The sequence below is a fragment of the Dipodomys merriami genome, unplaced genomic scaffold, assembly GCF_024711535.1.
Source record: "Dipodomys merriami isolate MVZ:Mamm:240054 unplaced genomic scaffold, mDipMer1.0.p SCAF_4, whole genome shotgun sequence".
Taxonomy (NCBI): domain Eukaryota; kingdom Metazoa; phylum Chordata; class Mammalia; order Rodentia; family Heteromyidae; genus Dipodomys; species Dipodomys merriami.
The window spans coordinates 94,737,753-94,764,525 of NW_027205603.1; the positions used below are offsets into that span (position 1 = coordinate 94,737,753).

A 26,773-nucleotide genomic window follows, 5' to 3' on the forward strand; every position below is an offset into this window, starting at 1 on the left:
TCTACCACCTGAGCCACAGTGCCACTTCTGGTTTTCTGGTGGTTTACTGGAGATACAAGTCTCATGGACTTTTCCTGCCTGTTCTGGCTTTGAACTGCAATCCTCAGATCTCAGCCTCCTGAGTAGCTGGGATGACAGGTGTGAGCCATCTGCAAAGGACTATTTTTATTTCTTTGTTAGCACACATTAGTAGTGGACAAAGTGCTTCACTTGAATGTTTCTACCCAATGTTCCCAGTAAGCCTCCCCTGTCACTACTCCCCCTTCTAAAAACCACTCCACAGGTTTCACTGGTCTGTTTTCAGACATGCAAATAAACTACTTTGTCTCTTATTGTTTCCTAAAATTATGTTTGATGGTTTAAGTGAACATAAAGGAAGGCAAATGCCTATACTTCAATCAAATTGGTAAAATGCTAATATCAATTTTAAAAAGTATGAATACATAATGTAGTATCCAGGGCAACCATTAAGAAAGCTATAGAGCAGGTGCTGGTGGTCCATGTCTGTAATTCCAGCTACTCAGAAGGCTGAGATCCGAGGAGTGCAGTTCATAGCTAGCACAGGCAGGAAAGTCTGTGGGACTCTTTACCTTTAATAAACTACCAAAAAGCTTTAGGCTCACTTAAGCTGTGGCTCAAGGGGCAGAGCACTAAACTTGAGCAGGGAAAGAAAAAAAAAAGCTCAGAGACAGCACCCAGGCCCTGAGATTAAAGCTCCAGGACCAGCTGAAAAAGAAAAAGAAAAAGAAAAAGAAAAACCAATGCAAAAGAACTGTTTTGAAAACATCAGTAAAACTGACAAATTAATGAAACAGACAGGAGCTGGGCACCGGTGGCTCATGCCTGTCATCCTAGCTACTCAGGAGGCTGAGATCTGAGGTTCAAAGCCAGCCTGGGCAGGAAAGTCCGTGAGACTCTTATCTCCAATAAACCACCAGAAAACCGGAAGCAGCACTGTGGCTCAAGTGGTAGAGCACTTGCCTTGAGCTGAAGAGCTGAAGGATAGCGTCCAGGCCCAGAGTTCAAGCCCCACAACCGACAAAAACAAAACAAAACAAAAAAAAAACTTTAACACATGAACATCACATATGAAAACCTCAAAGCTAAGATGCTCAATGACAAAAACAAGAGCTTCTTCTGCCACCTCTACTCAGCACAGCACTAGCTACTCAAAAGGCTGGGATCTGAACATTGTGGTAAAGCCAGCCTAGGCAGAAAAGTCTGTGAGATTCTTAGCTCCAGTTAACCAGTAAACCGCTATGGCTTTCTGAGCTGTGGCTCAAGTGGTAGAGCGCTAGCAAGCACCCAGGCCCTGAGTTTTAGCTACAAGACCAGCACACAATCGACTATAATGGCATATTTTGTTATGTTTATCCATATATGTATGTGCAGGTGTGTGTATATATATCTCACACACACACACATATATATATATATATATATATATATATATATATATACAGCTATATATGTATATACTTTATATGTATAGATAAAGAGCTAAAGGACTACTTAAAAGGAAAAAGAGAAGGGGAAAGGGAAGATGGAGGTAAATAATTTTGAGACCACTTAAAACAGCATCAGGAACTTCAATAAAGGCAACTGGTCAGCAGAGGAAGGTGAGGAAGGCTGTGCTGGGCAGCGCTGGCAAAGGGAGCTAGGCCCACAGGTGAAAGAGAATGAGTATGGTTGGAAGAACGGTAAAGCCTGTTGAAATGATGCCAAGAGGGGCTGGGAAGGTGGCTTCGTGGTAGAGCGCTCGCCTTGCATGCATGAGGCCCTGGGTTCCATTCCTCAGCACCACATACACAGAAAAGGCCAGAAGTGGTGCTGTGGCTCAAGTGGTAGAGCGCTAGCCTTGAGCATAGGGAGGCTCAGGGACAGCGCCCAGGCCCTGAATTCCAGCCCTAGGACGGGCAAAAAAAAAAAAAAAAAAAAAAAAAAAAAAAAAGGAAGGGAGAGGGGTGAGGGAGAGCGATGGGGGTTGAAGGTCAAGGGACATGTGGGAATGTCATGAAATCAAAGGAATATATGCTAATAAAAATGATTAAAATGCAGTTTTTGTTAAGTAAGTAACAAAAGTGTTCTACCACTATGTCCTCAGCCTGACCCACAGTAAAAATAAAAATAGTAACTTAGGATAAAATGCTTTCTAATGTGTGAAGACCGAGGCCCAGTCTCTAGCACTGAGGCCAAAACCCACCGAAGCCCCGAGACAGGAGGGCGATGTTACAGGTCGGGGCAAAGCCCTGAGTCGGGCGGGTGACGGCACAGGCCACAGGTCGGAGCACTTCTGGGGAATGGGCTGACTACAGGAAGAAGTGCGAATCCCCGGGCCCTGCGCTCAGCGTTGGCCTGGGGAGGACGGGCAGTCTGGCTCTGCCTCTGTCTCAAGCCGAGACCAGTGCTGGCACGGCCTGTGCAGGTGGCCGGCACCTCGGCACCCCGGCCACAGCCGGTGAAGCCAGTAGCAGCCGACACGGTGCTCTCTGTGGACAGGAAGCCCCGCAACAGACCACAGTACTCCAACCACGGGAGCAATGGAAGGACTGTGCACCCCACAAAAACGAGGACATCGGCTGAAGGAAGGGCCCTGGCAGAGGCCGTGCGTGCGAGGAGGGTGCAGGAAGGGGCAGAGCCACACAGGAGCTGGGCGGAGGCCCCAGCTCTTGGGAAAGGGTAGGGAGGGGCCTGAGCAACAGGAAGGGGAAGAGGAGGGGCTGAGCATCAGGTTTCAACACAGCAGAACACACTCGGGCACCAATGGAGTGGTGTCGCCAGGGAGGGGGAAGAGTGGAAGGGCGTGGCCGGCACCATTCAACCCACAGGGCGCAGGGATCCATGGAAGGCCAATATCCGTGCACACTCAGTGCCACCCGAGACCCCTAGGGAGAGCACTATCCCCAGGAAACACCTGGCCAGCCTGGCATCGGCCTCAGGCCCAGTCAGGCCCAGGAGGGGTAGGGTGGCCGCCCGGCCCGGCCTGCCCCGCGCTGACCTCTGAGTTGCCACCGTGGGGAAGAGGTAAGACCGGGGAGGAGTGGAGATTTACTCCCAACCTAAATTATTCAACAGAAAAGGGAATGCGCCTCTTTAACAAGCCATGGCTTTATGAAGCAAGGTTAACAATTTCACTTGATTCAGTGGAATATTATAAACTCTCTGGGGCCCATTTGAGGACTTCCACTTCAGGCGCAAGCTGACGACTCAGCACTTTTTATATTATTTAGAGAATAAAATTAACCCTCGCAGGCCCAGGCTGCTGCCTCCCTCGTGCTGATCTGGCCTGCTCAGCGCTTTCCCATATATAATTACAAGCCGCCATCCATCATGCGCCAGCGACGCCGCTGACACCGCGCGCGCGCCGAAAGGGACGCAGTAAGCACTTCCTCTCTAATAGAAGCACGACTTAAACATCGCCTTGATATTTTCATTGAAGTTGGAACATTTTACACTAATCGTTGGTCAGCTCAGTGGGGTCCTGCTCCGCACCTGACTGCCCCCGCCAGGCTTCACCAACCCGTTGGTGCCTGCCTGCCAGGCTCCAGTGCCCCTCCAAGTGCCCGGCCGGCCGGTCGGACCTCACTGCCAGCCTCCGCGCAGCCGCGCTGCTGGGCCAGCCCCATTCCCGGGTGGCAGAGCTGGAAGGGGAGGCCAGGACACCCCGCAGGCTCAACCCACTGCCGAGGGCTGCGCCGCGGGGGGGGGGGGGGTGTCCGGGAGGGACGGTGGGGCGGGCAGGACACAGCAGCAGCAGCTGTCCCCCAGCGGAGCCAGAGGGCTGTGTGGGGAGCGCTGGCTGTGCTCACCTCCCCGGTGTCTGCAGTCTGTCACCTCGGAGGCAAAGCCACTGTGGGCTGGACGCAGGCTGAGTGGCCACAGCTTTCTCAGGGTGCCGAGGGGCCCAGCTCAGGCTCGGCCCCACTCTACCGGGCCACAGAACCCCCTGGTGGGCCCCACAGTGGGAGGGTCAGGGTGCAGGGGGGTGAGGGGGAGGGACCTTGCTAAGTCAGGGCAGTTTCACCCCCGCCCGGCAGGGGGCCTTCCTTAGCTGCCAGTCGGGCACCTCACCTGCCTGGAGCAGGGCACAGGGTGGGTACCCAGCAATAACCATCTCAGACCCCCCCTCCCCCGTACTGGGCCCGCGGTTGGCAGCTGGACCCGAGTCTCCAGTGAGGTGGACGCCATCCCGCAAAGGGCCACAGGAGCAGACACCAGAGGGGCTAAGGGCACCTGAGGGGAGTCACAGGCCACCTGAGGCGCTCACCTTGGTGCCCAGCGGGCAGTAGCCTTTGAGGAAGTCCTTGCAGACCTCGGCCTTGCGGGACACGTACACGTGGCTGTAGGGGCAGTTGCTGTTGTTGCAGATTCCCTTCAGGAAGTAGGAGCACACGGGCATCTGTGGGGAGCAGGGCGGGGGTGGGGTGAGCCGGGCCGGCACCAGCAGCAGCTGCTCTACAGGTGGAAGCGCCAGCTGGCCAGGCTGGGTGCAGGCCTGTGGTCTCAGCGGCTGGAGGCTGAGACTCTGCTGCCCGGTTCTAGGCATAGGGCAGAATCCAGGCACAGCACCTGGGGCCCCCAGAAGAGGGTGTGTCTCTACACTTCCAGGGAGCCTCTCCCCTACTCCTCCCGGGAGCCAGCCACCAGCTGTGCCACCGCTGCCCGCGGGGACCCTGCGGGCCTCCTCTAGCGGCCCTTCCCACTGGCCCCGAGTCAGGACTCCAGGTGGTCACGTCTTTCTTTCTCCCTGCAATCCCTGAGCGCTGCTCACACTCAAAAACACACCAGGGCCCAAGGGCCCCCGGGTCCAGCCCCCATCCCAGAGAGGTATGGAGAAGTCCGGGTTCTGGGGTTGGGTGGGGAGGGCAAGGCCGAACCTAGCTGAGGCAAGAAGAGCAGGGCAGTAGCCCTGGCGTGGAGTGGGAAGGAGGGAGAAATCAAAGAAACAAAGGGTGATTTACTGAGCAAGAGTTTATGTTTAATTGTCTTTTAACTGCAGCCGCAGAGGGAAGGAGGGCTGGGGCCCGATTGGGGCTGGCGGTGGTACGGCTGTAGACAATTCCCTTAATGTGGTTTTTGATATAGAGCCCAAATTAGCTCTAATAAAAAGGGATAATAAAGCCAACTCTTGCACCAAACGGCACTCCTCCTGGCTGTCAGCGCGGGGCCGTTACCAAGAGGAAACTGCGTTCTCATTTCAATTAACCTTGTTTGCACCCCACCACGTCCACACAAATAACAATAACATTAACTCAGGGCGCTGGTGCGGCCCACATTAGACAGCTTGGAGCGCGTGCCCGCTTTGGAGCTGGAGCTTAATGAACCCGAAACTCGACGTGAATTTCCAAATTGCTCACGACAGAGTTTCGAAGCTCGATTAGGGAGAAAAATGCTGATTCTCTCCAAGCTCCTCAAGGGGAAAAGCTGTCAGAACAGCAGCGGGCCTCCCCCGTGCCCCCTCACGCCGACCCTGCCCTTCCCAGCACCCCAGGAGGCTCCTCGGGGCCATGGGTGGGCCTGGGCCACGGGGCCGGGCTACCTGCTCTCTGGTCCAGGCTCCAGGTGGCCTTGGCCTATGGGGTGCTCTCTCAGCCCGTGGGGACAGTGCCACCCCACCACAGCTCTCCTCTCTGACCCCCTCTGCCCACGGAGGCCTCTGGCCTTCTTCAGGACTCTCAGGATGCCCGTGCCTAGAGAGGCAGGGGAGGCTTACCCCTACCCCACTGGCACCACGGGGCCACCTCTGGTGTGTGTAGTGGGCGTGGAGAGGGTCTGGCCTGTCTGCAGGGCCTGGGGAAGGGAGCTGTCTCACGTGTGCCCCAGCTAGGGGCTGTCTCGGAGCCAGGGAAGACACAGCTAGGGCACAGCCCCCACATGGGGGAGGAGTGGGCACAGGGTCACAGCTCCCTGTAGGACCTGGGGTGGGGCCCAGGGAGGGCCACCTCACCTTCTCCTTGGACACGTGGTGGGAGAAAGGGCAGGTCCCATCCGTCTTCTTGCACGTGCCACGGAGAAACCTGCAGCACAGGGCACAGGGTTTGAGGCGGGCAGGGAAGGGAGAGGGCCTACAAAGCCCCCCAAGTTGCTGGGGGATGAAGCCGGGGCGGTACCTGGTGCACACAGCCACCTTCTCCGGGTCGTGGATGTAGGGGCAGTGCTCTCCGCGGTTGCACCTGCCGAAGCGGTTGTAATACATGCAGTACTCTCTCTTCTTCTTCTTCTGCTTCGCCTGGCGGATGATGGCCAGGCTGCGCTGGACAGCCCGGCTGCACACGGGGAGAGGTTCGTGGGCCTGAGGGCAAGCCAGGAGCCTCTACCCGCCCACCTCCGGGGACTCACCTGGCAAGGGAACGGCTGCAGCTGCTAGCAGTGTCCACGCGGCCTGTGGCAAGAGACAGGCATCAGGCCACAGCCCCTCTCCAAGGCCCTGGAGATCCCCAGCACTCAGCTCAGGCCTCCCCCAGGGCCCTCCCTCAAGAGCCACGCCCTCTGGATGGCCAGACTCAGGGTGTCTTCAGAGCCAGCACACCAGGGGATGGACTGCTTGGACCAAGGGCTGAAGTGGCCTGCTGGTCCCCAAGACCACACTTGGTGCTGACTGATCCTGTCCACCCTGGCAGCCAGGTGGCTCAGGGAACAGGCCCTCAGCCTGGGGACACAGCTCCAGGCTCTGTTCTCTGCCTGGCCATCCAGGAAGTCACCAGGCGACTGGTGGCCCTCTCCCTGTCAGAGCGCAAGGGAGGCCCAACAGGGAGAGCGTGGCCACATGTGGTCTGGCGGTGTGGGAGGAATGGTTTCACGGTTTTGAACGGTTGTGCATCAGCTGAGTATAGCAGCTCTGCCTAATCCCAGCTACTCAAGAGGGCAGAGGTGCGAGTTCAAAAAAGAAAAAAAGACCAAGACAACATCTTACCAACGACAGCCCAGATGAGATGTGGGAGCGAGCGCGGCGCTGGCCATGACTGTGGCCCTGGGTGCAGGAGCGCAGCCCGGGACACAGGCCAGGGCTCCCTGGGATTCAGACCTGAGGGGGAGGGCAGGCGGGATGGGCTCCCAGGGTTGGGAGGAAGGCACCTACGGGAGTCCCAGGCTCTCAGCAGGCTTGCCTTTTTGTTTTCCTCCTAGTCCTTTGGTTTGAGCTCAGGGCCTCACGCTCTTGATGGGCTTCCTTGCTCACAGCTGGCATGCTACCACTTGGGCTATGCTTCCAGTCCAGCTTTTTGCAGGTTAACTGGAGATGGAGCCTCCAGGACTTTTCTGAGTAGGCTGGTGGCTTCACATTTTGATTCTCTACATTTCAGCCTCTTGAACTGCTAGGCTAGGATTGTAAGTGTGAGCTACCTGCTTCCGGTTCACTGTGTGTGTGTGTGTGTGTGTGTGTGTGTGTGTGTGTGTGTGTGCACGTGTGCATGTGTGCATGTGTGTGGGTGTGCGCATGCTGGGTCTTGAACTCGGGGGCTGGGCACTGTCCCTGAGGTTTTTTTTTTTGCCCAAGGCTAGCACTCTACCACTTGAGACACAGCTTTACTTCAGGCTTTTTGCTGGTTAGTTGGAGATAAGAGGCTCACAGGCTTTCCTGCCTCAGCTGGCTTAGAGCTACAATCCTCAGGCCTTGGTCTCCTGAGCAGCTAGGATTACAGGTGCGCCTTTTAAAGGCAGGCTAGCCCCAGGGCCACAGGCGCCTTCTCAGGACGGCTTTCCTGGGCTCCTCAAATACGCATATGACCCTTCCCACACCAGATCCAGTTTCCTGCGGAGCAGCTGCTGAAATAGATAGGGCACTAGGAGGCAGGGATGACATCACTCAGAAATTCCAAGGAGCCGAGGTCATGATGAAGCCATCCAGCTTTAGAAAAGGGATGTTCTAAAGTGCAGCCAGCCCGGCTCCTGTGCCTGCGCTCTGATGTAGGCTGGAGGATTACTACAGCAACACTCCAAGCTCACACTAAGGCCTCCACGGCTCGTCCCCCTTCAGCCTGTGTGGCCTTTCCTCTGCAGGCCACGCCTGTCCAAACGCAGACCTCTGAGCCCACAGGCCGGGGCCAGGCCCTCCCGCTCCCCAGGTGTCCGGTAGCTACTTGATCTTGAGAGCTCCCACCCTCTCCCCATGCCCTCTGGGCAGGGGAAGGGGCCAGGGGTGCACTATACTTATACTCTTAGCACCTTATAAACATGGGGCCCGGCACAGGGTCAGGCCCATCAGGAAGAGCCGGCCTGCTGTGTGGACTCCGTGGGTTCTCCAACCTGAGCAGGGTGGGTGGCTGGCACTGCCCTTCTGCAGCCCCTGGCTGAAACCCCGTGTCAAGTTTGAAAGGAGCTCCAGCGCTGAGTGGCCGGACACCTAGCAGGAAGGGGGGCCTCTGTGGCAAGGCCCTGGGAGCACGAGGGGGCTGGGAACGGGGCCTCTCGGTGGGGAGGACAGAGGGAAGTGTGAGGCAGGGAGGGGCACAGGGCCTGCGGGGGGCATCTAGGAAGGAGGTCCGAGTGGTCTCTGCTCCCAGCTGAGAACACCTGTCCGGAGGGCTGCGCGAGGCCCTGTCCAGGTGGCAGGTGCCCCTGCACCTGCCAGCCTTGCAGTGCGGACACGCAACGCGATAGCCTGTCAATGAGCCCTGGCTCCCCGGCTGTCGCCCGGCTGCGGGTGACACTGGCACCATCTGCTCCCGGCTGGGGCACGCGGGCATCACGTGCTGCCTGTCAGCCCTGGTAGGCGGGGGCAGTCTTCTCTTTCCACTTTCTGCTTTAAAAAAAAAAAAAAACCTGACAGCACGGGGCACGCGGCGGGAGTTCTGACAGGAGGGGAGGGCGCCTTTCCCAATGCTCTGCAGTGTTAAAAATGCACATAAAGTAGCTGGCTTGGAAAGAGGAACTGGAGGTGCAAAGAGTTCAACTCAACAGCCCCCCCTCCCCCCACCACAGAGCACTTCCACACCCCAGAGTAGACGCTGGCTCCCCAGCCCGGCCCAGGGGCGTCCCGGCTCCCAGAGCCAGACACCCCACACCCCCCCAAGCCAGAGCCAGTGGGTGGCAGTGCCTGGCTTGGTCTGGGGTGCAGCCCTGCCCTGCCGAGCTGACCTGGGTGGCCCATTCCCAGGTCAGAGGAGCTGTTCCAAGCCCTGGACTGCTCAGCACAGGAGTGGCAGAGAGCTCAGGGAGGGGCAGCAGGGACGAAGCGCTGCTGGAGCAGCGGACAAGGACCCCCCACGCCTCCCACAGGGCAGGACATGGGCTGGCACCTCTGCTGATGTTCTCCCCAGTGAAGGGGGGAGGGGGGAGAGATGTAACTGTCCTTGTGGGCTCAGAGGCATTGGGGAGAGGTGGAGACCCATGCGGGGGCGGGGGGGGGGAGGGGGGGGAGGGGGGGAGGGGAGGGCTTTCTTGCTGACACCAGGGGTGGAAGTTTTTTTGTTTTTTGGTCGGTCATGGGGCTTGAACTCTGGGCCTGGGTGCTGTCCCTCAGCTCTTCAGCTCAAGGCAAGCGCTCTACCACTTGAGCTACAGCACCACTTCTGGTTTTCTGGTGGTTTATTGGAGATAGGAGTCTCTCGGTCCCTCCTGCCCGGGCTGGCTTTGAACCGCGATCCTCAGATCTCAGCCTCCTGAGTAGCTAGGATTACAGGCGTGAGCCACCAGCGCCCGGCTAGGGGTGGACGTTTTTTAATTATGATTCCTCTAAGTGGGCCCTTGCAGCAGTCCACAACTGGGATGTAGCCGCTCCCGCCCAGTGGGTGGGCCGTGGGGGCGGGGGGAGCACCACCAGTCGGGGTGTCCAGGGAGCAGAGCTCCCAGCTACCTACTGCTTCTCCTGCCCTTGGTAGGCAAGCTGTGGCCGTGCCAGCTCCACCCCTGCTCAGGTGTCCCACACCTCCACCTACAGAAGGGATGGCCAAGACCCAGGACGGACCCACAGTCACCAAAGCTGGTCAGCAGGACACAGGCAGGTGTCGCTCTATTTGGTGGCAGAGAAGGCTGTAGCAAGGGCCTTGGGATTCCCGCCCTGCTCTCCTGGATGTGAGGGAGGGAGGGGCAGGAACGGGGTCACCAGGCCCAGGCCAGTGCCTGTGGGCATCAGGACCCAGGCACAGAAGGACGGAACAGGAGCCCTGGTGACCAATCACATCCGCCCAGTGTTGGCTGAAGTTGCACCAGCCTGAGCCACACAGTCACATGATGGTGGCGGTCACTTCCTGTGGGTGTGGCTCTGGTCGGAAGTGACCAGAGAGAGCCTGCGTCCCAACCCAAGGCACTGGCCACTGAGCCCTGGGAGTGTGGGGCACACGGAGACCACGGTGGAGTGGACAGGGAATCGGGTCCAGGGCCTCGGGTTCTCAAGTGGTGCACCAGACTCTGCCAGCGGAGACTCAGAAACCAGTGTCGGTGCATCCTACCTAGAAAACACTAGCTGGGAACTCCTAGTCCTGAGCAGCCCCGGGAGCACAGCCAGGCAGGGGTGTGGAGGGGCCGGCTCCCAGGGAGGGGTGTCCTCCAGACCCTGCCCCGACCTGGGCACCCCGCCCCCGTGACCCCTATGATCCCACAATAACCAGCAATCTCACGTGTCGCTGTGTTGTTTGATGGACAATGAAAAGGATAAAATGGAACTGAAACCAAAATCCTTTTCTAGTTAATTTGTACAATAGGCACATCTGACGCGTTTCCTTCCCCTCGCCTGACTCCGCTCAGGAGGCGGCGGCCACCTCGGAGGTGGTCGGTGAGGCGTTGCCAACGCGATTAGGAGCAGCGCGGTCCCAGGTGTCTGCTTGCCCGGGCATGTTTACCATACCTGGCTCATCCTTTGTCCAGGAGCAGAACACAGACACGCACGCACAGCCCCCCCACCCCCCACCCCGGAAAATCAGGGTCTGCTCAGCCATGTGAGCGGCCGCACTGCCATTCCTCCCCAGGGGACTGCGGGCCGCAGGCCCAGCACCCTCCCTCGCTGCTCTGGCGCCCCAGAGGTCTCACTACAGACAGCTGCCCACGCTGCGCATATGCGGATGGACATGGAAGCTGTGAGACGCTGCCATGCCCGCAGAGCGGGCCCCTCGCCCTCCAGGGCCCGGGCCTCACCTGTGCGGAGGAGACCCCTGCCGCTGTCCCCCGGCCGGCCGGAGGTCTTGGAGAGCTTGTTGGCCGACACCTTGTAGAGAACCCCTCCGATGCAGCGGTAGCCTCTGCTCCGCCACCGAGGGGAGCCGGAGGGGGGCTTCCCACCCCCGCTGTGGGCCGGGCGCAGGCGATTCAGCACCAAGGATCTGCAAACACAGCAGAACAACCGTCAGATGCGGACAGGGATGGGCGAAGCCTGGCTACGCAGAGCCCAGCTGGAGCACTTGCTAGGAGACCTCGGTCCCCTGCTCCCTGGCGGGGACACTTCTGTGACAAGGAGTCCCAGGAGTAGCTAGGAACTCACGAGCCCTCAAATGGTCCTGGGGAGGGGCTGGTTCCCTCCTCCGGGGTGGCTGCCCCGATGCCTGCCTCTGGCAGCAGGGCAGGGCTTGGGCCTCTCTCCCAGTGCTGCCCTGCGCCATTGCCAGGGGCGACCATCATCCTGGCCTCCCTCTGTGCACCTTAACTCAGGCCGGGCTCCACTCAGCTGTCTGGAAATGCTGGGGCTGGCTCAAGTCTGAGGGCCAGGAGGACTGAGGTGGCTGCGGGTTAGCGGCCAGGGGAGCAGTGAGCCTGGAGCCCAGCAGCTCCCTTGCTGCTGTCTTCCTTCTCTCTTCTTGGGCACCATCCTGCCACATACCCCACACTCCCTGTGGAAGCCCAACTGCACCGTAAGCTAGGGACAGGCCCCTTTGCAGCCACCACGCAACAGAAAAGCCCTCTGCCATGCATCCCCCCCAGCAGCCCTTGCCCCTCTGTGACCCCAGCAGGCGTTCCTTGGGGAGGGAGCTCAGCACCCAGCAAGCAACTGAACCCAGAAGGCTCGGCGTAGCGCCAGCCCTTCAGATGCATTTCAGTAGTAAATTACTTGTGCAAACTGAGCTTAATTCCACATTAACTCAGCCTTTGCTGGCCATCGGCCTCATATACTACTCCCACTGTCAGGAAGGTTGGCCAAACTGCTCAAGCGGGAGGAGAGGGCAACGGATGCAGCCTGGTACAGGGCTATGCCCTCTCCCTCTGGGGCCTCCATTCTGTCCTCTCCGGCCCTGATGGCTCGGCTCCCAAGGGAAGCAAGGCTAGGGAAATAGTATCCTCCCAGAAGCCCACAGCTGCAGGGGAGCCGCTGCTAGCCAGCACGGCCAAGGACGGGCCCCTAGCCCTAGGCTGCCGGCAACTACAGGCAAGGAGCTGCCCCCTAGCCCTAGGCTGCCGGCAACTACAGGCAAGGAGGGGCCCCTAGCCCTAGGCTGCCGGCAACTACAGGCAAGGAGCTGCTTGCCTGTCTGCACAGGGAGTGTCATGGGTGCCTGGCCATGGCACCAGCGGTGCTGCCCACCACAGCCAACCCTGCTGCCAAGGGCTGCAGAAGCAGGGTGCTGGGAGAGGAGCCTGCTCCGCACACTGTTCCCAGCAGCAGCACAATAGCCCCTGTGGGTCTCGGTCTCCCCGTTTGCAAGGTGGGGTAACTTGCCAGCCAGCGGCCTTGGAGGCGCATTAGTGAGATAATGTGAACGAAGCAAGCCAGCACTCGGGGGACCAAAGCTGCGGCGTGAGTACTAGCTCGGCAGGGAGGCCGCAAAAGGCACTTAACCCAGTTTCTCTTAATTAAAATTCAAGTTCACAAACACCAATCTTGAAGGCAAAGAGTCCTGCCAGGGGTCTGGGCTGTGATCAGCCTGCTTCTCCCTGCTCCTGTACCACACAGGGTACCACCTCGGTAGGAGAGGGGCATCCTGACACCTTGTGCCAGGAAAGCCAACCCGGCTTGGACCTCCAAGCTCGTGGCAGAGCGTGGGACCCCAGGGTTTCCGCAGCCTCACGAGACCCTGCCTTGGCTCTTTGGTGGCAGCTGGGCAGAGCGGATGTGATGGAAGGCAGACCCTACCCACCTGCGATACTCAGAGATGGCCCTGGCCCTTAAGGGGCAACTCAGCCTGACCCCAAGTCTCCAGTCAGGGCTGAGCCCAGACCCCTTGCCGCCTCCAGCACAACTATGTCCCCCAGCCTGGGGACAGTACTGGGAGTGTGAGGTGCTGATGGCTGGAAAGCACCGCCCTGCATCCCTGGCTACCCCAACTGAGACTGGAGGCCCGTCCTGGCCCTCACCGTCCCGGGCTGACCCAGTCTTGTGAGCCCTGCCTGGGGTCCATGCTGACGTTGCTCTCACAACACCTCTCCCAGCTTCTGCTCATCCAGAAGCCCGAAGGACAGTGTGCACGGTGGCCGTGTTGGCCATCCGCCTGGCCCGGCCCTGCAAGGACTCAGCGATGAGAGAGTGCCTCGCCGAGGCTCCTCCGACCCTCCTGCAGCGTCCTGGGGAGCTGATGTGAGATGCCTACCTCACCGCTCCTGGAAGAGAGCCAAGTTAAAGTGACCCACGGCAGGCACAGAGCTGGCCAGCCGGTCGCCAGCGCTGCTCATCTCCGATTCTGAGGCCCCACCTGGAAGGCATGTAGGCTGTCAGGGCTCAAGTCCCCCTGCATGCACACGGTACTCCAGGGGAGACACCAGGTGCGGGTGCTTGGTTTTGGGATGTGTGTGTGTGGTACTAGGGCTTGAACTTGGGGCTTTGTATTTGTTAGGCAGGCATTCTATCTCCAGTTCTTTTTGCACTGGTTATTTTTGCTTCCTGCCCAAGAATGTGCCTGCGCTGCAGTCATCCTATCCGAGGCCTCCTGTGGCAGCTAGGGCTACAGGCACATGCCACTCACTGCTCTGAGGCGAGGTCTCCAAGACTTCTGCCCACATCAGCCTTACACTATGATCCTACCAACCTCGGCCTTCCAAGTAGTTAAGAGTACAATGTGAGACACCAGTGGCACCCAGTAGAAGTCTTTTTTTCTTTTTTGGATGGGGGGGGGGGGGGCGGGGGTGCCAGTCCTGCGGCTTGAACTCAGGGCCTGTGCACTATTTCTGAGCTTTTGTGTTCAAGGCTTGTACTCTGCCAGTGGAGCCAAGCCACAGCTCCACTTCTTGCTTTTTGGTAACAGTTAATTGAAGATGAGAGTCTCAGACTTTCCTACCCAAGCTGGCTTTGAACCATGGTCCTCAGATCTCAGCCTCCTGAGTAGCTAGGATGACAGTCGTGAGCCACCAGCACTGGGTGAAACCATCTCATTAAGGCCCGCATTTCAGATATGACAACAGAGCTGGGAGGCGTGGCTTGTGTTTCAGTTCTTTCCCAGACAGAGCAATGTGTCACCTCCTCTTACCCCTAAAGACCACCCACTGGATTTGGGTGGCGGCTATGGGACATCAGTAGGTACACTTGTACAGGATGGAGGTGCAGCAGCCAGCTGTCAGGCCACATGTACACGTACATGCACACATGCATGCACACACACGCACATGCCTGCAGAGTTCAAGGCCTTCAGCCAACAAGGAGAATCTGCATCTTGGGGTGCTGATGTAGGTGGTGAGTGAGAATCTGGGGAGGCCCCGTCAGGCCCTCTGCACCACGGCTCAAGGCAAGGCCTGCCAGCTGCCAGCTTGAAGACCTTCCGCAGGAGGCTGGGCAGGCCTTGTAGCTTTTCCCTGCCACGGGTGTCACAGCACTCCAGTAAATTGTTACCCTAATGGAGAGGACAGCCTTTGGAAACGAACTGTACAGAGAAGAGGGGATAAAATTAATGAGATAATAGCGGGGCCAAGGCCCCTGCGAGGGCCTGCCCTCACGGTACGGCTCTGTAATTCCTTTTCTGCAATGGGAGCCGCAGATCTAAAGGCTTCTCCCATCCGTCCGGCAGGCCCATGCCGCCAGGAAATTTCATTAACGCTGGAAAATAGGAAAGGTATTAAGCGTGGATAATGAAGGCCAGGGAGGGAACAGTGCCTTAAGATAGTCTTCTTTCTCGCCTTTGTAATGGGAGGCATGAACTTTCCCTTCAAATCCATTTCTAATCCATTTGAAATACTACAGCAAATTATCTTTCCTTCAGCCCGAAAGCGGCCAGCCAATTTACTCCGAATAGAAGTGACAATGCCCCAGGATTTATCGCCATAACCTTGACTACACCAGGGCGAGGCTGGGCCTCCCCTCTCCCCTGGGGGGGCACCGAGGACGGGCAGGGGTGGGGAAGATAACATTTTACATGAAAAGCAGTAGTGATGAGAGAAAGACACACACACCACAAAATAGGTAGACAGATATGTAGCTATGAGTCTACTACCATGAGAGCAACAGAAACTTCCAGGCCAGAGGCTGTCCAGGTCAGTGGAGGAGCAGTGTGGGTTACTCAGGTGGCTGAGTCTCAGATCACTACTTTGGAGGGGTCTGAGCATGACAGAAGACCTCAGCACTGTTCCCAGTGGCAGCAACAGTCCACATGCTGGTGGACAGTTCTCTGTGAGCCCTGCCCTCCCGCGAGATATCCACAGCCCTCCGTGAGCCCAGCCCTCCCAAGAAACCCGCTGCCCTCCGCAAGCCCAGCCAGCCCTCCCCCAAGATAGCTGCTGCCCTCCCGCGAGATATCCACAGCCCTCCACGAGATATCCACAGCCCTCCGCGAGCCCAGCCCTCCCCCAAGATAGCTGCTGCCCTCCCGCAAGCCTCCCGCGAGATATCCACAGCCCTCCGCGAGATATCCACAGCCCTCCGCGAGCCCAGCCCTCCCAAGAAACCCGCTGCCCTCCGCAAGCCCAGCCAGCCCTCCCCCAAGATAGCCGCTGCCCTCCCGCGAGATATCCACAGCCCTCCGCGAGCCCAGCCCTCCCCCAAGATAGCTGCTGCCCTCCTGCGAGATATCCACAGCCCTCCCACAAGAAACCCGCTGCCCTCCCCCGATACCCACTGCCCTCCCCCAAGACACGCACTGCCCTCCCTCCGCGAGCCCCATCTTCCCGGCAGCCGTTCTCTCCCGGCCCAGATTCTAGGCACCTTGGCCCCTCGATGTCTCTGTATATGGGGCCCAGCAGGAACTGACCTGACCCAAGAGACGGATGCCCTTGTCCTCTAGGACCAGTCTCCAGACCCAAAGAGGGCGGCAAAGACAACCCGGGCACAGATGGCGAGGGCCAGGAACCTCGAAGGACACCATCAGGTGTGACCCAGAGGCCCGGGGCACGGCTACACAATTGTGTCCCACTCTTTCCAGGTTCAATAACATCTCTGAACAACACCAGAGGCAAGCTCAGAAGACAGGGGCTCAGCCAGGGGAAGGGGTGCGGGCGTTACAGAGGAGCAAGGGCTTAGATCTGAAGTTCATTTCTTTTCTGCACACAGGCCGCACAGGGTGCAGTGAAGAGATGAAACTGAATCCTAGAAGGTAAACCGAGGAGGCCCCCTGCAGCTCCCTGGCCTGCTCTGGGTCTTCCGGCAGCTTGTCCACCGTCCCCTCACTGTCGCACTGACCACCACCCCTGGACGCACCCTCTCCCCACAGGCTCAGCCCTCAGCCTCGACCTGACTGAAGCAGGCCTCAGCTGCTAACCTCTGCAGACTCCCCAGACCCAGCTGGCACGGGTGAAACTGCACGTCTGATCCAGTCTCCTACCGCCTAAAATGGGTCCTCTCTCCCTCAGGACTGTGTTCCAAGGGGCCCACAAGGCTAGGCCCTCAGTGCCGCCAGGAGCCCTGACCATGTCTGCAAAAGCCAAGGCATCGGGCTGGGAAGGTGGCTCAGTGGTAGAGTGCTTGCCTGGCATGCATGAAGCCCTGGGTTCAATTCTTCAGTACCATATCCACAGAAAAAGCTAGAAGTGGTGCTGTGGCTCAAGTGTTAGAGTGCTAGCCTTGAGCAAAAAAAAACACAGGGACAGTGCCTAGGCCCTGAGTTCAAGTCCCAGGGCTGGCAAAACAAAACAAAAGCTGAGGTATGTCTTCAGGGAAGTCCTCCCCAATTCCTGATGAGTGGGACCCCTGGCCTGGGGACTGTGGTGCATGGCTTCCTCGCAGCCACCAGCCAGGGGCCGAGGGCTCGGGGTGGATGGGGCTGTCTGGTAGGTGTGCTGCTGTGCCTAGCAGGCGGGCAGCCCTGCGAATTCATGCGGAGGGAACGTGTGCTGGGCGTGCAGCAGGGGAGAGAGCACTGAGATGATCCTCTGGGGCACACACAAGTCCCGTCAGATGGACAGAGACCAGAGGAGGATTAGGAGGCTCGGGGTGGGGGGTGGGGTGGAGGTAACGGTAGGGGCAGAAGAACGGGTGGGCTTGGACTTGTAGGGAACAAGTTCAGGCAAAGGGGCTCAGGGCGGGGTGACAGGGCCAAGACAAGGGGGCTGGTGGGAGGACAGGGGTCAGAGGGCACGCAGGGAGGGGGCTGTGAACTTAAGACCCTCAAGGGCCTGGTAGTGACCCCAATGTGACGGGCTATCTAGGGAGGGTTGTATGTGGGGTCAGGGGTAACAGTGCAGGAGGTGGGCAGGCTGGCTGGGGAGCAGAGAAAAGGGCCAGGGAAGCATTTTTCAGGAAATGGAGCATGGCTTTGAAGCCGGGAGCAGAGCGCGGAGTGCGCAGTCAGCAGAAGAGACGGCTTGCACGGCGAGTCCCCAAGTAGGTCAGGCAGAGCCGCCGTGACAGGCACGAAACTGCTTAGCGGGGCTTTCCACCGGAAACGTCAGCCTGCCCTGCCACTCGGCTCCGGGGGGCGCGTGCACAGGAGCCTGCGTGTGTATGCAAGAGACCAGCGGACGCCTGGCCAGCACTCGTCTAGCCCCAAGCCTTCCGCACCCGTCTGCGGCCACGAAGCCTGAGTGGCACCCGCACCCCGCCGTCTGAGGCCCCTAGGGTGGAGGCGGTCCTTCGGGGGGCTGTAACCCCAGGAACCCAAGTCGGCCTCTGAATTGCCCAGGCTGAAACCTGATACCCAGTGGCCAGATTCTCTGGCCGCAGGTCTGGAAGGACCCTTCGCCACCCATATAATTTGACTTCTCAGCAACCACGCTCACCTTGCCCCAAGCCTCCATGTCCAGACTGCGGGACACAGCAAGCAAGGTCCGAGCAGGCCCCGGCTTCTGCCTTGGCCTTGGTACCATGGCCAGTGAGCTGCCCTTTCCCCAGCTGCGCTCCCTCAGCATGCCCCACAGGGTGTGTGCAGAGACAGGCCACCATCTTGGCCTAATGGAAACACTTCTAGCAGGCAGCCAGGAAGGTGACAGGCTGAGACCCCCACTGGAAATTTGGGGGTATCCTGAGAAGAATCCTGGGCTCGAGCCCCAAGCTTTATCTGTACGGGGGACCACCTGCCTGGTGTGCTGTAGTGAGGCTGGGCCGCACGGGGAGAGGTCGCCGAGGGCCGGTGCGGCCTGTCTATGCCCTGGCCGGCAGCAGGCACGGCAGGCACGGCAGGCCAGCTGGAGGGTGCAGGCGGGTGCTGCGCGTGAGGGAGGTGGAGGTGGAGGGGAGCCAGCTCGCCAGAGCCTCGAGCTCAGCCGTGGGGCAGGGCCGCCCGGCGCCGCTCCAGCCGGGCTCTGCTGCCTCGCTCGCGCACCCTTCGGGGGCTACAGCTTCCCAAGGGACCACACCCAGCCCTGCCCAGCCCCAGAAATGAGTAGCCATGATTCAGGGTGCTCCTTGCCAACCAGCTGGAGGTGCTGGGCGATACTGATCGCACCGCCTCCATTACAAATGCTGCCGCTCCATTATGAGGGGCCAGGACTATTTTATGTATTTTATGTGCTCACATCTATTCAATTGGTATTTCGATCAATGGATGCATTACAAGCTTTCCCTTTAAGAGCCTAATAAACAACAAGATGGAAAGTAAAATTCTCCATAAAATGACACTTTTAAAAATCCATTTCAGCTGAAGCTATCGGTGTTTTGTACGTTAGCTGCAAAAAAACAAGTATTGTGGGGCCCTGGCGGCCTCAGTCTGGAGTGCAGAGCTCAGCTCTGCAGCAGAGGCCAGGTCTGGCGGCCGTGCTGCCGCCCTTGCTGGGCCTTGCTGCTCCACGCCCGGGCAGTGCCCTGTGAGCTCTGCCCCGCGCGGTCGGGGTTTCCCAGGCTTCGGCCAGGGCCCGCTCAGGTGGCTGTGTGCTCCACCCTCTTCTGTCCCACACAGGCTGTCTAGCCAAGCCAGTGGCTCCCTGGCTAGAGTGGTTGACCTCACAATCTAAACACAGCCAGAACAGGGTGAGTCCATCACATCAGGGAACAGGCAAGGCTCAACAGAGCACACTAGAATGAGAGGAACAGGTAGCTAATTATGAAATAAATACACACGAAAATCAATAACCTTCTAAGACATCAGCAAAAACAAGGTGGAACACACAAGGCAGTAAAGCAATGAAAACTCTGACGAACCTCAGCCAGCAAGTCCCGCCTTCCGGGGGGGGGGGGACGCCGTCCCCACCGTGCAGGGACGCGGGGCCACCCAGCCCTGCGCAAAGCGATAGCGTGCAATGGCTCTGACTTAGAGGACGGACTGGAAGAAAGGCTGGCGAAGGTCATCCAGAAGGACAAATGTGAGGAGCAACTAAGGTAGAGAGACGGGCCCCTAAGCTGCCATCAAGGACAGGGGGGTTAGAAACAGTCCCAGGATCTGCGGCCTAGGCAGCAGCTGATGGCCTTACACTTGAGCTATGCAAGGGGCTTCTTCCAATAACCTTACTTCCCTGGGAAACAACTGGCCACAAATAAAAATCAACTCAAGTCTGGAGCCAGTGGCTCACACCTGTAATGTTATCCACTCATGAAGCTAAGATCTGAGGAGCGAGGTGCAAAGCAAGCCTGGACAGGAAAGTCCCTGAGTTTCTTATCTCCAGCTAACCACCAAAAAGCCCAAAGTAGAGCTGTAACTCAAGCAGAAGAACACTACCCTACCACTAGCTCAGAGATAGTACCCAGGTCCTGAGTTTAAGCCCTGGAACCAACACAGAAAACAACAACAAAAAGTTAACTCAAGAAGAATTATAGGTTTAAATGTGGCTATTCCAAGTTACTGGAAGAAGCCATGGTCTTGAGGTTGCAACTTCTCTTTCTTCCTTCTTTGTTTTTGTGCCAGCCCCAGGGCTTGGGCCCTGTCCCTGAGCCTCTATGCGCTCAAGACTAGTGCTCTACCAGTTGAGCCGCAGTGCCGTTTCTGGCTTTTTCTGAGTAGTTTATTGGAGATAAAAGTCTCTGGGACTTTCTTGCCTAGGCTGGCTTTGGACTGAGATCCTTGGATCTCAGCCTCCTGAATAGCTAGGATTACAAGTATGAGCCATTGGAGCCTGGCTAAATATTTCTTAAAAGGAATACAAAAAACACTACTCACAAAAGACTGATCATCAGACATCGTTAAAAAGCCAGCCCCAGGCTTAGAATGTAGCTCACTGGTAGAACACTCATGCACAAGGCCCTGGGTTCATTCCCTGCATGGCTAATTAAGAAAAGGAAAAGAAGGAGGGAGGGAGGGAGGGAGGGAGGGGGGGAGGAAGGGAAGAAGGAAGGAAGGAAGGAGCCTGCAAGCAGGAGAATGCAAGACATTGAAAGAGCATAGGCATGAAGCAGATGTCAAATGTGGGAAAAAATGTTTGCTAGGGCATGCAAATGAAGACCTCAGTGAGATGCATCACATCATGGCTCCAAGGAGAAAGGTGCTCAGGAGAAGTGGCCAAGGCCACTTCCCACCAGGGAAACCATTCACTAATACTCAGCATCCACGTCCACCCCTCCCCACCCAAGCAACTTCAGAGATGAGGGTCCTCTATTCTATCCCCAGAGACAGGCCAACAAAGGTGGGAGCAGCTGTTGGCAGCTGCCAGAAGTGGTGCAAATTCCAGTTAACAGCAAAACGGACATGCTGAGCACGGCCCAGCCTTTGCCGCACAGTGCACAGGCAAGCCAAGGACCAGTGGCACAGGGGCCAGCTCAGGCTGCTCGTGAAACTGCCACAGCGGAGCGGAGTGCCTGAGCCGCACAACTGTGCTTCCTCACCAGGCTAATCAAGGTGCCGCCGGCTGGTCTCATGGCAGGCTTGTCTTCCTGGCCTGCATATGGTGTCTTCTCACTGTGCTCACACCTGGCTTTTCCTCCAGGTGTGAACATCTGTGTCTCTCTTCCTATATGGCATCTGTCAGAATGGGTTAGGGCTGAACACATACAACCCCATTAGCCTAAATCACTCCTAGAGACACGTTCTCTTAACTACAGTCACATAGGCCTGGGACCTTAAGCTTATGAATGTTGGTGGGACACAATCCAACCCATAACAAGTAGTAAAAAAAAAGAAGACTTAAATGTGCCGGCCAGATTCTGCAGCTCTTATGTAGCCCTGGTAGGGTCCGCGGGACTTGGGGTGGCAGTCGGGCCTTGGGCACACCACTGGGGAGGGACGGCTGCTCAAAACCAGCTGATGGATGCACAAGTCTTAGGGAGGAGACAGACTGCAGCACAGAGAAGAACTTTGCCAGTTAATCCTCAAAGTGAAAGGCAAAACTGAAACAGAGGAAAAGGACGAGGGTAACACCCCAAACAGTGAAAGGATCTACAAATCTGGGAGAAGCAGATGAGCCAGAACCAACGCAAATTGCAAACACGAGCAGTGGTGGACCTGGCAGATGATGAACCAGCTGAAGTGAAGCCTGGACGGCACCGTACTCAGGTGTCTCTATTTCTGGCAGCAGGCTGGTCAGGAAAGAGTGATCCACCAGCCTCCCTAAGCCAGTGACAGCCTTGTTCGAGGCCTATGCAGTGACGGTAGAGGCGCACCTGCCTTGGCATGAGTGAGAAGTGAGTTGCAGGTCAGTCCCGCTGGTGCCCAGCATAGACATGCCCAACCAGCATCCAGATGGCACTTCCCCAGAAAAGGCTCAGAGAAGGGCAGTGCTGGGCCTGGAATCTGGCCTCTGGTAGAGCCCTGTCCTGGTGCCCAGGTTGATGACACACAGGACTATTCTAGCACCTGCGGACACCAGTGGCTAGAGCCCAACCAGCTGGGCTCAGCCATGCCCAGCACAAGGGAGCTCAGGGAGGAGAGCTGGCACACAGCAGCCTCCCTCGGCCCCCACACCTGAGGGCCTGTGGGTGGAGCGGGGCCAGCGAGCCAGGCCAGGCCCGGCCCACTCAGCTTACCGGAGGAAGACCTGGGCCCACCCTCCTCAACTTAAGTATGGAGGGAGGAGCGAGTCATAATTTATGCTCCCCGCCTATGCTTTATGGCTTTCTTAATTCGGCTCCTGCTACTATTAATGTAGTTAATGCTGAGATTATATCTATTTTCTGGCGTCAGGCAGAGATTTATTCAAGCCATTTTTCCGGTGGAGGCTCCCACGCTGTTAAATCAAGTGCCTTGCCAATTAAGTGCTGACTTGGGAAGTGGACGCAATCTTAACAGACATCCCACTGCAAATTACATGGGGTGCCTCTTTGGGGAGGGGGCGGACAGCCCCGGCACCCTGCTGACTAGGGAAAGCAGCAATGCGATGTCTGGGTCTGCCGACACAGGCAGCGGTTCAGTGGGAGGTGGACACCAGCGGCCGCCCAGGGCCAGGACCTGCTCTGCCACACAGAGATCTCTCAAGCTGCAGCCCGGGCCGCACACCAGGCCAACACTTCCAATAAAACACCCCTCGCCCCCCCCCCATGATTAATGGTGCCCTGGGGGACACCTGAAGTGCTAAGACCTCCAATAGCCTTAGCGTGAGGTAGAAAGAAGGGGGGAGGAGGAAAGCCACAGGAGGCAGGGCACGACTCACTCCCTCCCAGGCCGGTGCAAGGAGAGAGGAGCCACGCGGGCCTGTCCGCTGTGGGCTGCAGGTGCAAACGAGCTGCCGCCCAGGCCCTAGGGGGACAATTTGGAGGGAAGGTAGACAGGCAGGTGGTAGGAAGGGACCCGTGCCCCTGGCTGCTCCTGCCCCCTAAGGCCTCCTCTCCCTCTGCCGACGACCCGAGCTGCTAGGGTCATGCACCCCGCTCCCCAGCATGGCATGGCGGGGCCCTGAGTGAGCCACTGTCAGGGAGCCAGGACTGTGGTCCTGCACACCAGCACACACTCTGGGGACACAGCCGCTGCCAGGAGAGGTGTCCCCAGCAGCACCATGGTCCCCAGGTTCCGGTGCCAGCCATCCCACCACCACCACCAGGGCACACCCCGAGAGACAAAGCATGTTTTAGGGTAAAAGCTAGCAGGTGATATATGGTAGGAGTTAGGTATGATATCGATCATCTGAATGGTACTTTACTACTACCTCTAAAACCAGAGTACAAGTGGGATTTACACCTGTACCCAATGGTGTAAGACACATAGGTGGCCTGGGTGACAAGGGAGCACTGTGTCTCCCTGTCAGGGTTACGTCGGGCACTATCGCAGCGGCACACAGGGCCCTGAAAGCCCCCTCAGGCTGTGACCCTCCTAGAGCCACCCCGTCTGAGAGCCCCACTCTCAACCCCAGGCACAGAACAGTCTTCTAGAGTCCACAGAGATGTCTCAAAGGACCGTCACTGTCCTCAGGCGAGTTGAGGGTCACCAGTCCCCCACAGGCCCACCTGTGGGCTGTTCACCCACCAACAGAAGAGGCCACGCTGTAGGCTGTGGTTTCGTTCTTTTTTTTTTTTTTTGGTTGGTTGTGGGGCTTGAACTCTGGGCCTGGGCACTGTCCCTCAGCTCTTCAGCTCAAGGCGAGCGCTCTACCGTTTGAGCCACAGCGCCACTTCCATAGGCTGTGGTTTTGTTTGGCAGTATGCTACCAGAGCCCAGGGGGGCCCTGCACCTCAGGCTCACCTACAACCGGAACAGGGATGATGTCTACACAACAGATCCGGAGGGGTCGTCCCTGCCGTGTCCTTCACGACTATCCTCCCCTCAGGCCTATCTGAAGGCCATGGGGCAAAAGGCCACAAAGAAGTCACCTTCACGTGAAACAAATCAGACTCTGCTGCGCAGGGGGCTCAGGAGCAGGTGTGAGGCCAGCTCCTCAGAGGCTGGCCCTGATCTGGGCCACAAGCACCTCAGTGGATACAGAAAGTCCTCTTACTCCCAATGCCCTGGCCCTCTGCCACCACCCTAGCCCAACAGGCCCATCCATCTACATGCAGCAAGGATGCAGTGGACGGTCAGGGCAGGAGGCAGAGCGGACACCGGGCAGCGGTCAGGGCAGGAGGCAGGGCAGGCACTGGGCAGCAGAGCTTTGGCCAGAGGGCAGGCATGGGCGGATGCGGGCAGAGCAACAGCGGAGGGTGGGGCAGTCCTGGGCTCCCTGGTTCAGGCCTGCACGTGACAAGCAGTCTGTAGCTGTGGACACCCCCCTGGGCATGAGGGCGAGGGAGAACACAGAGGGACACTCTCGAGGCTCCCCAGGCAAGGAGAGGGGCATGCCACCGGGAAGAGAGACAGAGAAGATACAGAAGCACACGGATCGGGGTAGAGGTGGAGCACACAGGATGGAGACTGGGCCCAGGACTCGTAGACATGACAAGCCAGCAGATGACAGAACCCCTGGGGAAGGACCTGGAGCAGAGCCCCCGGCGGGGGGGGGGCGGGGGGCACTCACTGCCACGGCACCTCCTGCTGAACTGTCTACCTTAGGTTCTAAAGTGGGGGACCCAAAGACCGTGGGTGGGGCAATGGGGTTTGGGAGTAGGTCCCAGGCCGCAATGAAGGACGTGGGAATCTATGCCTGCTCTGCTCTACCTCCCGGGGCCTCTTCAAGCCTGAGACCCCCATCCTATCTGTTCAGGCTCCTGGCCCCTTTGCCTGGCCTGTTCCCTCTCTCTGCTACCCCTTAGATGGCAATGAGCCACAGAGCTCCCGGCTTCATGCTAGTGGCTCCCCGAGTCCACTGAGGGAGGCGCAGCCAGGCAAGGGGGGAGCCAGCTGATGTGGGTGTTCCTGTGGGAGGGGGGCCTCTGCTCTGAACCAGATGCCACCTTAGGAGCAGCAGGGGGGCAGTCCGGGCTTTTTCCTGCCCAGGAGCACACTTGCTCAGGCGCCTCCCTGCCCAGGAGCACTCCTGCTGGAGCTCGCCCCTGCCTGGAAGGGCAAGGCCCAGGAGCCTCCTGAGAGACAGTGCAGGGCATGCTGGCCAGCCACAAGGCCAGTCTGGGGTTCCCCACAAGAAGCTGACCACTCAGGTGCAGTTGCAGTGAGCAAAAGAACAGGCCTAGGCCCAGAAGCCCCAGCTGATTTACTCTCCTGAGGCCGAAAAAGGGCTTCTGTGGCAGTGTCACTTCCCGTCAGCACAGCACGGGATGGGACGGCTGCAGTCACCTCAGCCACTGGCACCAACTGGGCCCTGGCACCAGTAGCCTCCTCCTCGGGGCCTGGCCCCTGCTGCGTCCCACCCTCCGCCAACCAGAGTGGAGGTCCAACACCGGCTTTTTTTGAGTCATTAACTGGAGATAGGAGTCTCATGGACCTTCCTGCCTGGGCTGGCTTGGAACTTTGATCCTCAGATCTCAGCCTCTTTTTTTATTTTTTTTGCTGGTCCCAGAGCTTGAACTCAGGGTCTGAGCACTGTCCTTGAGCCTCTCTGTGCTCAAGGCAAGCACTCTACCACTTGAGTCTCCTCCTCCAGCATGATGGCTCTCCTCCAGCCGAGGGAGGGCTCGGCCTCAGCTTGCCCAACTCCAACCGTGGAGGTGGTGTCTGAATGAAGAGGCTGCGGGCTCCGTCCTGTGCCCAGCACCACCGAGGCCTCAGCTGCCTGCCTCACACACGGAGATGAGTAAATAAATAAATAAATAAGACGCACTTTGAAACGACTTCCAAATTAAGAGTTGCATCCGTACTGTCAAGCCCCTGCCAGCAGCTTCTGTGGCACCTTCCGTGTAAAAACCTATCTCAGCCCATTTATTAGAATGATGAAGGCAAAGGGATCTAAAAATTGCACTCCTTCCTTAATGAGCAGCCGAAGGGATCGGTAAGCATAATTTCAGAGGCCAGTAATATTTTATATAATCGCCGAGCGGTTTAAATTGAAAACCCCCAACTGAATCAATATTTACTGCATTGAAACGAAATGAATAGTAATAAGTCACTAAGCTCCCTGTCCTGTTTCATAAAATAAAAAATTATAAAAATGAGCGCAGGCGCGGGGGGGCCATCACGTCGGCTTTTACGGCACTTGGGGAGCTGTAACCGCCTGTTCTCATGAAATAAAAGTCTAAAAACCTGCCGGAGGAGACCTGCTCCGATACCACGTGGGGGAGCACGGGGGCCAGGTCGGGAGGCAAGGAGGGGCTCGGGGTCACTCCGCAGGCCCACAGTGAGACCTGGGCCACTGCCTGGAGGCCGACTGCACTGGAGGCTGCCCTGCTCCTCTACACACAGGGGGCTAGCCCCGCGCTGCCCTGCCCCACCAGGCCAAGCAGCCCACTTTGTTTTCTAGACCTGTTTTCTCCAATCCTAGAGCACCAATGGAACCTAAGCGAGCAGGTCTGGCAGTAGACATCAGGCCTGGCACTGGACACCGACGGTGGCCCCAGACAGACACACCCAGCCTGGCATCTCTGACCAAGAAAGGAACAGGAACCCCATAAAAATCACCTGGGACACAAGCCTGGGCCTGTCCCCCCACCCCAGCAGGGGCATGAAGCCATGCAGCACACCCTCGGCAGGACTGGAGAGTCCGGGCTTGGGGCACAGCAGCCAAGGGGGCCGAGAAGAGTGTACATGCAGGCGAACGGTGGACATAGCGCCGAGGCTGAGGTTGAGGTGGGTGGGCCGGGCCACAGACGCTCCCCAAGTGACAGGGGCCACGGGGCTGCCACAGGTGAGAGGCGAGGCTGCGCTCTCCCGCGCAC

General features: G+C 58.1%; 1 protein-coding gene across 1 annotated transcript in view; it reads right to left on the bottom strand.

The window, feature by feature from the left end:
• LOC138806055 (zinc finger CCCH domain-containing protein 3-like) overlaps nt 1-26,773 on the bottom strand; it is a 78,145-nt gene that overhangs the window by 8,261 nt on the left and 43,111 nt on the right. The window contains exons 5-9 of the mRNA XM_069991533.1: nt 11,071-11,255; nt 6,340-6,382; nt 6,111-6,266; nt 5,948-6,017; nt 4,268-4,399 (exon numbers count right to left, since the gene is read on the bottom strand). Of these exons, the coding sequence (XP_069847634.1) occupies nt 4,268-4,399; nt 5,948-6,017; nt 6,111-6,266; nt 6,340-6,382; nt 11,071-11,255 (586 nt within the window). The remainder of the gene's footprint in view (nt 1-4,267; nt 4,400-5,947; nt 6,018-6,110; nt 6,267-6,339; nt 6,383-11,070; nt 11,256-26,773) is intronic.